This window comes from Rhinolophus sinicus, linkage group LG06 (assembly GCF_036562045.2).
Source record: "Rhinolophus sinicus isolate RSC01 linkage group LG06, ASM3656204v1, whole genome shotgun sequence".
NCBI classification, from domain to species: Eukaryota; Metazoa; Chordata; class Mammalia; order Chiroptera; family Rhinolophidae; genus Rhinolophus; species Rhinolophus sinicus.
The window spans coordinates 154,907,247-154,921,420 of record NC_133756.1 but is presented as its reverse complement, the minus strand read 5'-3'; the positions used below and the strand labels follow the sequence as shown (position 1 = coordinate 154,921,420).

The window sequence follows — 14,174 nt, the reverse complement described above, 5'->3', positions numbered from 1 at the left end:
ATTGGCTATTTATTCACCTAACAAGTCCTGTCTCCATTTATAATCAATATGGAACCCAATTTTAAATTAAAAAAACTAATGAATCTTGCTCAGCATGTCTTTCAAAAATATTAATATGTAATTTCTTCAGATCATAGAGTTAAGGGTTGTAGAAAACTCTCCAGCAATTAAAATTCACTCAGCAAATAGATGGTAACTTGAGTAGTGTTTATTGGAAAGTTATTTGCCTTGTACCACTATCATTTACTTGTGATAATAGCACAGTTTCATTTTTTTTGGTTATTTTTGCGATTTTTTTCCAATTAGTTTTTTGAAAGCAGCTTTCACATCTTTGTTCCGTAAACTGTAGATCAAAGGATTTAACATGGGGATGATAATAGTGTAGAACACAGAGGCCCATTTGTCTTGGTCCAGGGAGTAGCTGGATGTTGGCCTCAGGTACATAAACATGACCGTGCCATAGAAGAGTGTGACGCCAGTGAGGTGAGAAGCACATGTAGAGAAAGCTTTAAGGCGGCCTTCTGCTGAGCGCATCCTGATGATTGCAACGAGGATGAAGGCATAGGAGATGAAGATGATGAGGATGGTGCTGAATTCAATGAAGCCACAAAGACTGAAGAGCAAGATCTCACTGACGTGGGTGTCTGAGCAAGAGAGGGCCAAGAGTGGTGGGATTTCGCAGAAGAAGTGGTTGATGATATTGGAACCACAATAATTCAGACTAAAGGTGAGGGAAGTGTGAGCAACTAAACTCACCAGACCAGCCAGGTAAGAGCCCAACATGAGAGTCAAGCAGACACTCTTGGACATGAGAGTGCTATAGTGGAGGGGTCGACAGATGGCCACGAAACGGTCATAGGCCATGGCAGCCAGGACATAGCACTCGGCATCCACAAAACCTACGAAGAAAGCAAACTGGGTGGCACAGCTGGAGAAGGAGATAACTTTGTGTTTTGTTAGGAAGTCAGCCAGCATCCTGGGAGCAATGGCAGAGGAGTAGCCCAGGTCCACAAAGGAGAGGTTGCAGAGGAAAAAATACATGGGTGTGTGAAGCTGAGTGTCTGCTATGATCAGGATAATCATACCAACGTTCCCCACTACATTGACCAGGTAGACCAAGAGGAAGACCACAAAAAAGATGATCTGCTCCTGAGGGTCCTGAGTGATGCCCATAAAGATAAACTCAGTCACCACTGAGCGGTTTTCTTTATGATTATCCATCTTTTCAATTTTATGGATGCCTGGATTTGGATTATTTTTGGGGGTGGTCCTTAAAATCCTTCCCAGTAATTAGATTCTGTGACTCATAGGGTAACGCAAATGACTTTGGCGAAGATGATGGTTGTATGTCCTCTTCAGGTGCCCAGTCAAAACATGAGAAACTGTTCCTGTCTTGGGGATGGCAAATTCTGTTTCACCAAAGACCTTGGTGCTCTGAGGTCATTTAGCATGTGGTACCAGTACATGCCCTGATCTATGCATTTATCCACCTTAGTAGTTAGTAAAAGAGAAGTTTGAGTGTCCCTTCTTTCTAAAACAAAGGAAATATGAACACATACGAATAAATATTAACTCTCATTGCAGATAGGCACACACACACCACACACACACACAAAAGTACCCATGGATCTCACAGTATAACACATCACACCACACACATATTTTACAGAAAGTGAAATGCTTGGAGACGAGGATGAACAATATTAGAAAAGACAGTGGATAATAATAAATTTTAAACAGCAGGAGTTACTGAGTGCTAACTATACTGAGTGCTTAATACACGTTACATAAGTTCATCCTTACAACAACTCTACAAAGTAGGTACCACCGTTACTTCCATCTTACATCTGAAAAGAACAAGGCTAGATATTAAGTAACTTCAACAAAGTGGACAGCCAATAAGCAGCAGAGCTGGGTCTCTCTGACTCTCAAGCCCACTTCACTTCATTGTCCTCTTTTTATATATGACTTGATGGAGTTTAATCTCTTTATTTTTGTGCCTGCCTTTCTGTTTCCTGTCTTGCCTATCATGCATGGACACAGAATCAGTCCTTTGGTTTCCCTGATCTTTAAAAGCACCCAGGGATTTGGCATGGGGCATAATTGGATAATTCTATTGCATAGCTCAGGTCAAAGTTAAGATTCAAAGATTCCACACTTGGGGGGAATAGAGAGAACATTATCCAACTCTGGGTCACACAGGAACATGCATTTATTACATTACTTACTCTTTAATTGGATGACTATCTGGTCCATTGAATAATACTAAAAAGGAGATGGGCAAAACCAAAGCAAACCAAAACACGAAGTAATTTAGAAATAAGTAGTATCCTCTACCTAAACTGAAGGCAGAAGTTAGAATGTATCCACTTTAATTGGTTTACCGTTTAGGAAAGACAAGAAAGCAGATAGTGTAATGTGTCTTTCACAGGGGTGTGGACATTCACAATAAGCTACTTTAAATCCTAGGGTGGATGAAGATAGCGACCCCATCTTTCAATTTCTGCAAAGAATATAATTAACTACAACAAAGAAGGGGCTCTAATAATGAATAATGAATACCATATATCTGCCCAAGAGTTGATAGTTCATAAAGTACTTAAGTCTACTCCTAATCAACTCATTCTTAATATATTGTCAATGTGTGAGTCATTTCATATATTAGGTCAATTAGGAAACAGAATGAAAGGACAAACCTTGGAGAAATTATTTAAAAACTATATTTCTCATAAAGAACTTGTACCCATAATATATAAAGAACTTTAAAATTCAATAATTAAGAAAACAACCCAAGAAGAATGGGCCAAAAATTTCAACAGACACCTCGGCAGAAAAGATATATGAATAGCAAATAAATGTATAAAAAATACTCAAATTATTTGTATTAGGGCCACACAAAGTAAAACCACAAAGAGATATTGCTACTCATCTATTAGAATGGTTAAAATTTTGAAAGATCGACGATACTAAGTGTTGAGAAGGAAGCGGAGGAACTGGAAATTTCATCACTGTTGGTGGGAATGTAAATAGTACAATCACTTTGGAAAACACTTTGGCAGTGTAAAATGAAACATACACATATCCACCCCATGATCCAAACATTCCAGAAAAACAACCCAAAGGCCCATCCATTAATGAAAGGATAAACAAATTATAGTATGTCTATAAAATGAAATAGTACTCCACAATTAAAGGGAACAAACATATGCAACATTGATAGATGAATTCCAAAATAATTAGGCTAAGAGAAAATAACCTGATAAAAAAGAGTATACCATATATGATTCCATTTATAAAAATCTAGAAAATTCAAACTAATCAATAGTGACAGACAGAGGATCAATGGTTGCCTGGGTAGAGGTCTATGTGCAGAGGAGTTTGGGGGGAAGGTTACTAAGGGGCATGAGGAAACTTCCAGGTGATGGATTAGTTTACTATCCTAATTTTGATGGCGGTTTCATGCATGTATACATATATTAAAACATATGGAATTTTATTCTTCAAATAGGTTCAATTTATTGTATGTCAGTTATACCTCAATAAAACCATTAAAAAAGAGCAAATACTTCCCTGTACTCCAGTTCAGCTCACTCTCACTACATGTGAATGCACACGTCATCTCATACATTAGTTAACAAGGAAACAAACCCTAGGCTGAGGGGACTTGCAGCCACACCATAAGATAGTTGCAGAATCAGCAATTGAATCTGGGACTGCCCATTTGTTACACAGTGCTGTGTTTTCTCCCCACTGCTTCACATGGGAATTTGAAAATAACCCACTGTGAAAAAAGAAAAAAAAAAAAAAAAGGAAAAGATCTACTATAGTCCTTCCATTTTTTCAGCTTGTTCTTCCACTTCAATAAGAGAAAACAATACCATGTTGACACTGGAAGAACTCATTTAGTCCAATCTCATCATTTTATAAATCAGTAAACAGACCCAGACATCAAGCTGGAAAATGCAGGGGTGACACCAGGCTGCAGTTGTTAGAGGCATGTGAGACGCTTGGTAAGGACACATGCAGGGAGGCAGACTGACGCACAGCTGGGTATGAGCTGGCCAGTTTCTTTACTCAAATGGAAAAATGTGATTAGAACATTATTCCTTCCTTTTTTATAGTCAAGGCTCTGGTTAAATGAGGAAGTATAGGAGAAGGTGTTTCACCAATAACAAAGCACCCTGCCTCTTCTCTCTTATAATGGACAAATCCAAGCCTTGTCATACACTACTGCTGATTTCTAGCACAACTACTGACCCAGAAATCAGTTTTCACTTGTTAAATAAGATTGATACCTACCTTAATAGCTTTCTGCAAAAAATTGGTTATAATATGTGTGTCTACATATACATATGTATATACATTGCGGAATTCAGTGACTGTCATGTGCTAAGTTCTTAATGCATTTGGCAGTTGTGTGTAAGTGTAGAGATGATTTCATTCAATCGATGAGTGTGCACTTATAACTCCCAGAAAAAATCGTTCAATGCTTATTCCATAGAGGTGATGTATCATGGACTGCCTTAACCTTTAGGGAAGGTGTGATTTTAATTTTGCATCACTTCTATTAAAATGATAAACAGAGATGAGACTACAGAGTTCAAATTCAGGGATCATTAAGAGAAAGCCTTTGTATTTTTCTTTTGAGTCACGTGTGGCTAAAGTTCAACTGATCTGACACTTGACGAACTGGCAGAATAGTGAGTAAATAAGCATATTTCACAGTTAATAATAAACTCAAATATTAGAAAGCCCAGCAAATTTGTTTTATAGAAGCAAATACAAACCAAATATATTTTAGATTTCGATGTATCACATTTTTGCATGTTTAAATGAAGAGAATACTGGAATAAGAGTCTGGAATCCTGTTTGTAGTCCTGGTTTTTTCCACTAATAACTTTTTTTGAATTTGATGAATTGTTGTGTTAGATGCAGCTTTCTTCACTGTGAAGTGAATGGGGCGGAGAATGCAAATTCTCTGGAACTTTCCAAATCTAGCATTTTTTTTTTAAAAAAAATTCAGACTTATTATGAGATATCTGAAAACCAAACCCACAGTCTGTGTCTCCTTTTGAAATTTTAAAATGGCATGGACATGGTGCCAAGCAAACCCTGCTTGAAGGAGAACTGGGGGGTGTTATGCTCCATTCCCAATAGGTCACATCTCCTTCTCTTTCTGTCCCATATACTGACCTGTGACTTGACCTGTTTTCTACGTGTTGGTGAGAGGCTGAATGTCTCCTGTTCTCTTGATGCGTTATACCGCACAAATATTCTGAGCAGGATGCAAAGATGGTGAGTCACTCTGGTAGTTGTCTCTGAGCTGCTTGCTCATCCCACCTTTGCTCCTGTGTGAGGGAGGTATTTAAGTCTCAGTCACAAATAGTGCCCAGGAGAAATATGATGAAATTCTTTTGGCATTCACAGGGGACTCAAAGATTTGAGGACCTGCCCTCCTCTAGGGAATTTCACTCTCTCTTCCTCAAGCCTTAATGATGAAAGGAAACACAAGGGAATTCGTTTTAGATTGATTTAAGTACAGTTGGTATACAATCTTATATTGTTATATTAATTTCAGTTGTACAATATGGTGAGTTACATTTTTATACCTTACAATGTGATCACCCCATCAGTTCTAGTAATTCTCTGTCACCGTGCTAACTTATCACAATATCAGTGACTATAGTATTCCCCTTTTCTTTTCACCCATCACCCTTCCCTTCGGTAACCATCCCTTTGGTCTCTGTTTCTATGAGTCTGAGTCTGTTTTTGTTTGTTTTGTTTTTAGATTTCACATATAAGTGAAACCATACAATATTTGTCTTTCTCTGCCTGACTTGTTTCACTTAGCATGATACCTTCTAGATCCATCCATGTTGTCACAAATGGCAACATTTCATTCTTATTTATTGCTGCTTAATATTACATGCTCTTTGATGTACTATTTTTTTTAGTCCACTCATCTACCAATGGACACCTAGGTTGCTTCCAAATCTTGGTTATTGTAAACAATGCTACAATAAACATAGGAAATGCTTATCAGCCACTCTAGTTGTGTTGATTGAGTCAACCATGAGTGCTGCATAGACCCCTTTACCAGTCCGAAGCTGCCTATATGGTGAGATTTTGATGGTAATTTAGAAAGGTCTGTTTGCTGATGCCTAAAAGTCCTTTCAAAGAGGATGATCCTTTCCAAGTTATGTGGCGTGGCTGTATTTAAATTGTGCATGTGATAGCTAGTTGCCTGTGGGATACCCTGTGGCACTTACCCTTTATAAAGCACTCCCACAAGTATTTGGGGCAACATTAAATTTACAAATTAATTCAGCAGAATTTCCACTTTTATGTCAGCAAGTCTCGCTATCAAAGAGCATGCGTGTGTTCACACTTACTCAAATCTACTTTTGTCTTTCTGAAGTTTTCCTCATTTTCTCCACAGAGGTTTGGCACATTTCTCATTTGGTTGTGCATAGCTCTATTGTTTGGATTTTATGTTTGGAGCATAAATGGCATCTTCTCTTTCACATACATTTCTTAACTGGAGATGATTGTTTATATGAGGTTATTAGGTTAATTTTACATTTTGCTAGTTTACTAAATTTTCTCTTTCTCTTCATGGATTTGCCAGATGATATAAAATCTATTGAAGGCTAGTGACTGGTATGTAAAGTGTCCTCTGGATCTGTGTATCTCTACCCTTTCAGGCTCAAATGACATCTTTTTATAGCAAATAGTTTATATTGCTCCTTCTGTGCTCCTGAAATGGTATTCATAGATAATTTAATTTACTATACACATAATAAAAAAATGTGTAATAAAATAATACATCTTTTAGTAACTAACTAGTCAGGCATAACTACATAATAAGAAAGGCAGATGTTTGCATATGTATTTAAAATCTTCATAAATGTGACAGTTAAAAATGTAGGCTGCTAAAGATTTGTTGTATAGTCACCTCAAACAATTTTGCAACATCCTAGGTCATGACATGCATTTCTGAAATGATGTATAGCTCTGGGTAAACCCCAAGCCAGTTTTTTCTCCTTGAGTTACTTAATAGATGCATTTGTGGCAAATGTGTTATATGTAAAATTCATGCAATAATACTCCATATGCATATGTAAAATGTGTTTACATGTAAAATAGAGGTAGAGTCAAGGCTCAGATAATTTGATTAAGTACATCAACTGACAGGAGATGTGGAAATTGCATGGGACATGGAGAATTCTTTGTTGTTAGAGATTGTACTGCATCCTGCAGACTTTCGACATCCTTGCCCTTTACCCACTGGATTCTATGCCATGTGTACCCCCCTCACTGTGACAACCATAAATTTTCATAATGTCCTCAGAGCAAAAACACCGCCTCCACTGAGAACTTCTCCTTAAAATTCTAGGCATCTGATATTAAATAATTCTTCTCAACTAAGAGGTGAAATAGTTTACTAAGATAGACAGTTATCTACTCCACTCTTTCTTCCAGCAACCAACACCACTAAGACTACTGTATTCGTCAGGGTCCTCCAGAGAAACAGAACCAATAGGAGATGATAGATAGATAGATAGATAGATAGATAGATAGATAGATAGATAGATAGATAGATGTAAGAGGAGTTATATTATTTTCATCTGGGATGTCTACTCATTTTACAAGGTAATTTACTAAATATTGGTGGGATTATTTAAAATTATCAATATTTAACTGACACATTTTTTTTTCCTGTAGATGCTGGTACTAAGAAATTAGGGTAGAGTTGGAACCATGCTACTTACCTAGGAATGTCCTCTGTTTCTTTCAATATTTGCCTTTTCTTAATTTCAGTTTTATTATATATAAACATTGTGAAAATTATGAAAAAACTCAGGTATTTGTACCTCTATAATGATCTGTTTTGGATATGGGTCACTGGGAGGGGGATGATTTGGGCCTGGCAATTCCTTTCAGCAGGGGCAATTCCAGGGGTGGAACTCAGCTGTGGAGTGTCAGGTGTCAATACACTAGGAAACTGGAAAAATAAATTCTTCAACCCTGAAAGGTAAATCTTCATAATTCCTGAAAATAGAGTGTCCTGTTGTTTGATCTTTGCATGTGTAAGGAGTTTAAGTTTAAAGAACTAGGGCAAATTAGACATTCTTTCCCTAATGCCTTAACAAATAACCACACATTAGTTTACTGCTAGCTGCAATTTGATTGGGACAAAGCTAAAGCTTTCAACTGGTTTGACTGATATTTTCATATCCCTACTGGGATATCTGCCCAGTAGGACTGGATTTTCTTTACAGAAAGTGGCCACTGACATGTCAACAGAAAATGTTTTAAACTGCTTAGGATTGGGTAAAATATACTTGGTGTGATCTTAGTGTATCTCTTTGTCATCAAAAGACTGATTGTCATCCTACAGAAAAATAGCCACTTAAAAGAGACTAAGTAATAATTTTACTTTCAGTTACAGCTTATGGTTTTTGGTAAGAAATCAAATCCAGATCTTATCATTTAATTCTCCCTTATTCTGCTTTTCAGACATTGTATGTTAAAAATACACAATATTGTTGCTTATCCAATGGTTTTTGTTCATCTTACGGTTCTTTTTCAGGACACCTCTTCATATTTTAAGACACAGCACACATATTATCTCTTCTATGATTTTCCTGACCCTCCCTCTTTTTTCTCATTGTTGTGATTTTAGAGATATTGCAACCATAATCAAGCCCTTAGCCACAGAAACAAATAATAAAAATACAGTGTAATGTTTCCTGACATAGACTGAAAGCACCTTGAGAAAATAGCTTCTTTATATCTACCTTCATATCTCCATGCCTTCATAGGAAACCATCAATAAAAGTTTTAAAATTAAGACAGAATCATTCCAATTGAAGACACAGGGTGATGGAAGGCAAAATGTTGCATCTGGCATCTGGAACTCAAAGTTCCCAATAACCAGAATTTTTAAAAGTCAATGTTAGAAATAAAAAGTTCTCATATCTAGTCGGACCATCTGTTAGATAATATTTTATTCTTTTCAAAGCAAGCTGTCCTATCTTCTTTGAAACTAAACATTTAGTAAACAGATGATATTTCAATGTTCTATATCGGTCATTTTACATATGTGTGATTTCAACATATCGTAATAGAGGATTCAGGATTTTTTCAAAGAAGGAACACAAAGTTGATTCACGCTAACCTAGTAGGACTGGAATTCTCAGTGCCACCAGCTCTCTCTTTCTCTGTCTCTCTGCCTCTCTATGTCTTCTCTCCTACTATGGATTCACTTATTCTCTTTCACAGACTTTTCACATGATGACCTCAGGTTTACACTCTTAAAATGATTGCATTACAGGCAAAGCTGCATCTCTTTAGAAAGGACAGCTATTACCTGAAATTGCTCAAATTTTCATTGTGTATATGTGTGGGGGGGTATATATGTATTCGTGTGTGTGTGTGCGTGTCTGTATGTTGGTGGTAAGGGCAGTGCCAGCTATCAGAGGAAATCTTGCTCTGGAATAGCTACTGCAATCCACTGTTCATTTACTCAGTAAAATTGAATTACTTGTGGTGGGTGGGTAGCGCTGCTCCTTCATTTACAGACTCCACTTTCAGGAATTGATGCTTTATGCTGTTCACACCTCAACAAGAATGTTAAAACCAGTGTTAACTTTATTAGTAGATGAGTTAAATGTTTACCTTTTTCAAACTTGTGTTAACCTACCATATAAAAGAACTATGATAACATTGTGTTCTTTGGGGATTTTTTAGTAGCTAAAGTCATGAGGTGTCCTTTTAGCAGACATACATCAATTGGTCATTACAACTGAAGCAGAGTGATATTAACCAAGGAATTCATGTATTTAAGTATAATTTAAACAGAGTCTTCTGATGACTTTTTAGAAAAATAAAATTAGAATGCATAAAACTCTTTGAGTTGATATCACTCACCCAGGTAAAGTCTGTGCCCTTTAATCATATCCTTTGTTATATAAATAAATGAGTATCAACCTCTTATTTGTGGACTTCTGCTCAAGTGATTGATCCCATACTGAAAAGTATGGATACTTTGCCCTTCCGGATCCAAAAGTGTTAATTCACTAGATTTTGTTTACACATTCAGTTACTATTGAGCTACTTCTATTTCTTGTCGGAAGTCTTTTTTGTAAATCTTATGATTATTACAATGTTATCATATATTAAAACATATCAGAAAAACTTAAATACATACATACATAACTACTTCAGGACAAATTTTCTTCTTACTAAAAGCTGAAATTCTGTCTAAAGAAGGGTCAAATCTTGAACTATTTTAATGTAAAGCAAGGAATCCCCACCTTAAGGGATCAGAAAATGACTCTACAATCCAACCAAGAGGTCTATAATCCTACAAGGAACTTTCATTTTATGGGAATAATTAAGCAGCATATTTTGTTTTTTTTTTTACAGTTTATTATTTATTCCAGGAATCAGGATAGAAATTGAGATAGAGAAAAATTTCCACTTCGATTGGGAAAAAAAAAATGCAGTAATGCTTAACTCTTCTCAAAGGTAGTGAGTTGATAACATTCTACATTTTGATATTGATATACAGCTTTATTCTGTTGACTGATTTCTCACAGTGTGGCCCATCATTTGGAGATCTAACAAAATGAGAGATGCCTCCCTTGCCTTGGCCAAACTACACTTGAATTCCGTTGATTGTAATGACCTGGAACTGTCAGTGCATTGGAAGATACAGATTAAGGAAAGCATCTCCAGAGTCTTTTATTCTCTAGCAAATACAGCTCCAAACAGTGTTGAAATATTCTTTCTTCTATTTTCAACCCTCCTCCTGAATCACCAGTTTTATGAATGATCCTAGCTCTTAGACTCATTTTGATCTCTAGCATTTTGATGAAATGAACTCAATGGGGCAAAATGATTCCAGTATAAATCCACAGTGTCCACCTTCCAAATGTCCACCTTACCCCTGACCAGTATTTGTACTTCCTTCCAGTGGTTGTGTTACTCTGCTGCTCTCCACACTTTTTCTGCTCCTCAAATCTCGCATGGACTTCACTTTTAGTCTTCTCACTCTTAGGAGGTGACCCCATTTTAGTGCTTACAGAGAAACATTAAAGCCTCTCATCCTTACTATACTAAAAATACAAAACTTATCTACCCATGCCTCCTTCCATAGTACTAAAGGTGAGGGCCAGTTTTTCTATGTGGCTGAAGGTCTTCATGAGATCAGCATAAGCAGGGTGCACAGATGTTAGAGATTTTGGCCTCAAAGGAGAATCTAAGATCTCAAAGCCTCAAATTAAGTTTATGCCCTTGAGGAAAGAAATGACTGTTTTAATTGGTTCTTTAGAATTATTTTAAAAATACTATAGGGAATGTACCCAAGACATACATTATAAATTTTCTCACCTTGTTTTTGCAAAATATGCCAAGTCAACTTTGACAGGTAGGTCATTTTCTACATTTGTTCATTAAAATATGTTTGTTCTTTGGATTGGGAAGATCACTAGCCCACTAATGTGGAAAAAATTTATTTTCATAAATTATACTTGATTTTTCTATTTCTATATTATATTTAACGGCATCTCTAAAAGTCAATTATTATCTGCAAGCTCTTTTAATGTTTATGTAAAATCTAAATAAAAATAACTTTAGGGTACAATTCTTGAGGAACAATTTTTCCAGTCGTATATTATTTTCACAAAGAATTGAGACATAGGGAGCAAGGACACATTTAAACACTATCTGTGCTCCCCTAAACAGATATTTTCATATGTGTGTTAGTTGCACAAAAAATGGGGACAAATCCCCCACATTTTTCTTCAGATATTTGCATTCTTTATTTACTATTCAAATTCTACCTTCTCAGAAAGACCTCTGAATGGCCATCTAACAGCATCCCACCTTTATTTTTCTTCTAACTGACATTACTTGCTTCTAACTGACATTATGTTATATATGTTTGGCTCTGTGTTTACTATCTGCACCTTCTCCTATATATGCTTCATGAGGATGGGGCATTTGGTCATGCTGTAACCCCAGAACCTAGAAAAGAAAAGAAAAATCAGTCTCTATAGTGTACACGAATAAATGATTGAGTGATTTTCCAAAGCAGACAGAACAATTCTTCATTCTGTACAGTCTTAGTTACATATCAGCAGGTAAATTTACTAATTCAATGCCTTCTGAAGGAAACTAAGTCAAACAACTAGGGGTTTCAAGTAAAAAGGTTGTACTGAATATTAATTTTCTATTTTGTATCTGACAAATAGGAGATCAGATCTAGATGAACCACAGAAATCCAGTTTTCTTCATTTTTTCATTTGAATGGTGCCAAACGACCTGCTGTATTTTGTTTTTTCTTTTTATGGCTGATATCAATGCCTGTGTATTTGTTTTTGTTTTTTTCCCCACAAAATTTGAAAAAATACCAAATATGGACTTCTCCAATAAGACAGGTATGAGTGTGTGTGTGTGTGTGTGTGTGTGTGTGTGTGTGTGTGTGTGTGTGTGGAGAGAGAGAGAGAGAGAGAGAGAGAGATAACAGAGATATAGGGTGAAAATATTTATGTAGAAATTTTGATGTGTTTGTTGAAAAGAGAAGAGTAATTTCCTTGATAGATAAATAGATCAAAGAATAAGTGATAAAATGGGTGAGATAAATGCAGAATCTGGATCAGACAAAACTACTCACTTTCCTTATCATTTTCAGTTTTCAACGGATAAGAAAATGTCTTCCCGAAACCACACTATCGTAACAGAATTCATTCTCTTGGGACTCACGGATGACCCAGTACTAGAGAAGATCCTGTTTGGGGTGTTTCTGGTTATCTACCTAGTCACGCTGGCAGGGAATCTGTGCATGATCGTGCTGATCAGGACCAATTCCCACCTCCAAACTCCCATGTATTTCTTCCTTAGCCACCTCTCCTTTGTAGACATTTGCTATTCCTCCAATGTTACTCCAAATATGCTGTACAATTTCCTCTCAGACCAGAAGACCATCTCCTATGCTGGATGCTTCTTGCAGTGTCTTCTCTTCATTGCCTTGGTGATCACTGAGTTTTATATCCTTGCTTCGATGGCACTGGATCGCTATGTAGCCATTTGCAGCCCTTTGCATTACAGTACCAGAATGTCCAAGGATATTTGTATCTCTCTAGTCATGGTCCCTTATGCTTTTGGCTTCCTTAATGGACTCTCTCAGACACTGCTGACTTTTCATTTGTCCTTCTGTGGCTCCCTTGAAATCAATCATTTCTACTGTGCTGACCCTCCTCTTCTAATGTTGGCCTGCTCTGACACCTACGTCAAAAAGATGGCAATGTTTGTAGTTGGTGGTTTTACTCTGTCAAGCTCTCTCTTCATTATTCTCCTGTCCTACCTTTTCATTATTGCAGCCATCTTGAGGATTCATTCTGCTGAAGGCAGGCAGAAGGCCTTTTCTACTTGTGGTTCCCACCTGACAACAGTCACTATATTTTATGGGACCCTCTTCTGTATGTACTTAAGGCCCCCATCTGAGAAGACTGTAGAACAGTCCAAAATAATTGCGGTCTTTTATACTTTTTTGAGCCCAATGCTGAACCCGTTGATTTACAGTCTAAGGAACACACATGTGATCCATGCCATGCAACAAATGATGAAGGGAAATCTCTTCCCTAAAAATGCAGGTTAGGCATCCGTTAATTTGAAATTACTAAGTGTCTGTTATGAGATAGCGATTAGAGCCCAGAAATGAGTAAGCGAGGGCTTCTAACTGTAATAGAGTTCTTTGTTCCAATTTCTTTTTGAAGATCAGCACCATTTAGTCTGTGGGACATTCTCTTAATTTACAACAAAGTTCCCTTCTTGTTAAGCAAAGAGTTGTGTTTCCATTCTTAGCTACCAGAATATACTGCTATCCAGATTTATAATCCTATTTGAAATGTTTTTTAGAATCATTGTGAAAATACTGTATATTTTGTCTACGTGATTTTATGCTTCCTTTCAGTTTCTAGTCTGCAGAGTCACTGTGGCTTTTAGGAACCAAACTTAAAAACTCAGTCCTGGCAACTCTCTTGCTCTCAATGGTTGACCTCTTTGATGTCTTCTTAAAGTATTCTATTTATTTAATTCTATTTGTGATTTAATTTTTTAATTGTGTAAGTCTTTGTTTGAAAGCCACCTCAAAATTTATTGAGATA

At 36.6% G+C, this 14,174-nt stretch overlaps 2 protein-coding genes across 2 annotated transcripts; one reads left to right on the top strand and one right to left on the bottom strand.

Annotated features, from left to right (window-relative positions):
- Nucleotides 1-279: 279 nt before the first annotated feature.
- Nucleotides 280-1,224, bottom strand: LOC109435484 (olfactory receptor 5AR1). Its single transcript, XM_019713421.2, has one exon. It carries the CDS (start codon nucleotides 1,219-1,221, stop codon nucleotides 280-282), a length of 942 nt encoding a protein of 313 aa, XP_019568980.2. The 5' UTR covers nucleotides 1,222-1,224.
- An 11,494-nt stretch (nucleotides 1,225-12,718) lies between these two features.
- On the top strand, nucleotides 12,719-13,666 carry LOC109435481 (olfactory receptor 5M10). The gene has a single exon (XM_019713418.2). It carries the CDS (start codon nucleotides 12,719-12,721, stop codon nucleotides 13,664-13,666), a length of 948 nt encoding a protein of 315 aa, XP_019568977.1.
- The last annotated feature ends 508 nt before the right edge of the window (nucleotides 13,667-14,174 follow it).

Excerpts from the sequence above, each read along its gene's own strand:
- LOC109435484 (XM_019713421.2), bottom strand. The coding sequence starts at position 1,221 with ATGGATAATCATAAAGAAAACCGCTCAGTGGTGACTGAGTTTATCTTT.
- LOC109435481 (XM_019713418.2), top strand. The coding sequence starts at position 12,719 with ATGTCTTCCCGAAACCACACTATCGTAACAGAATTCATTCTCTTGGGA.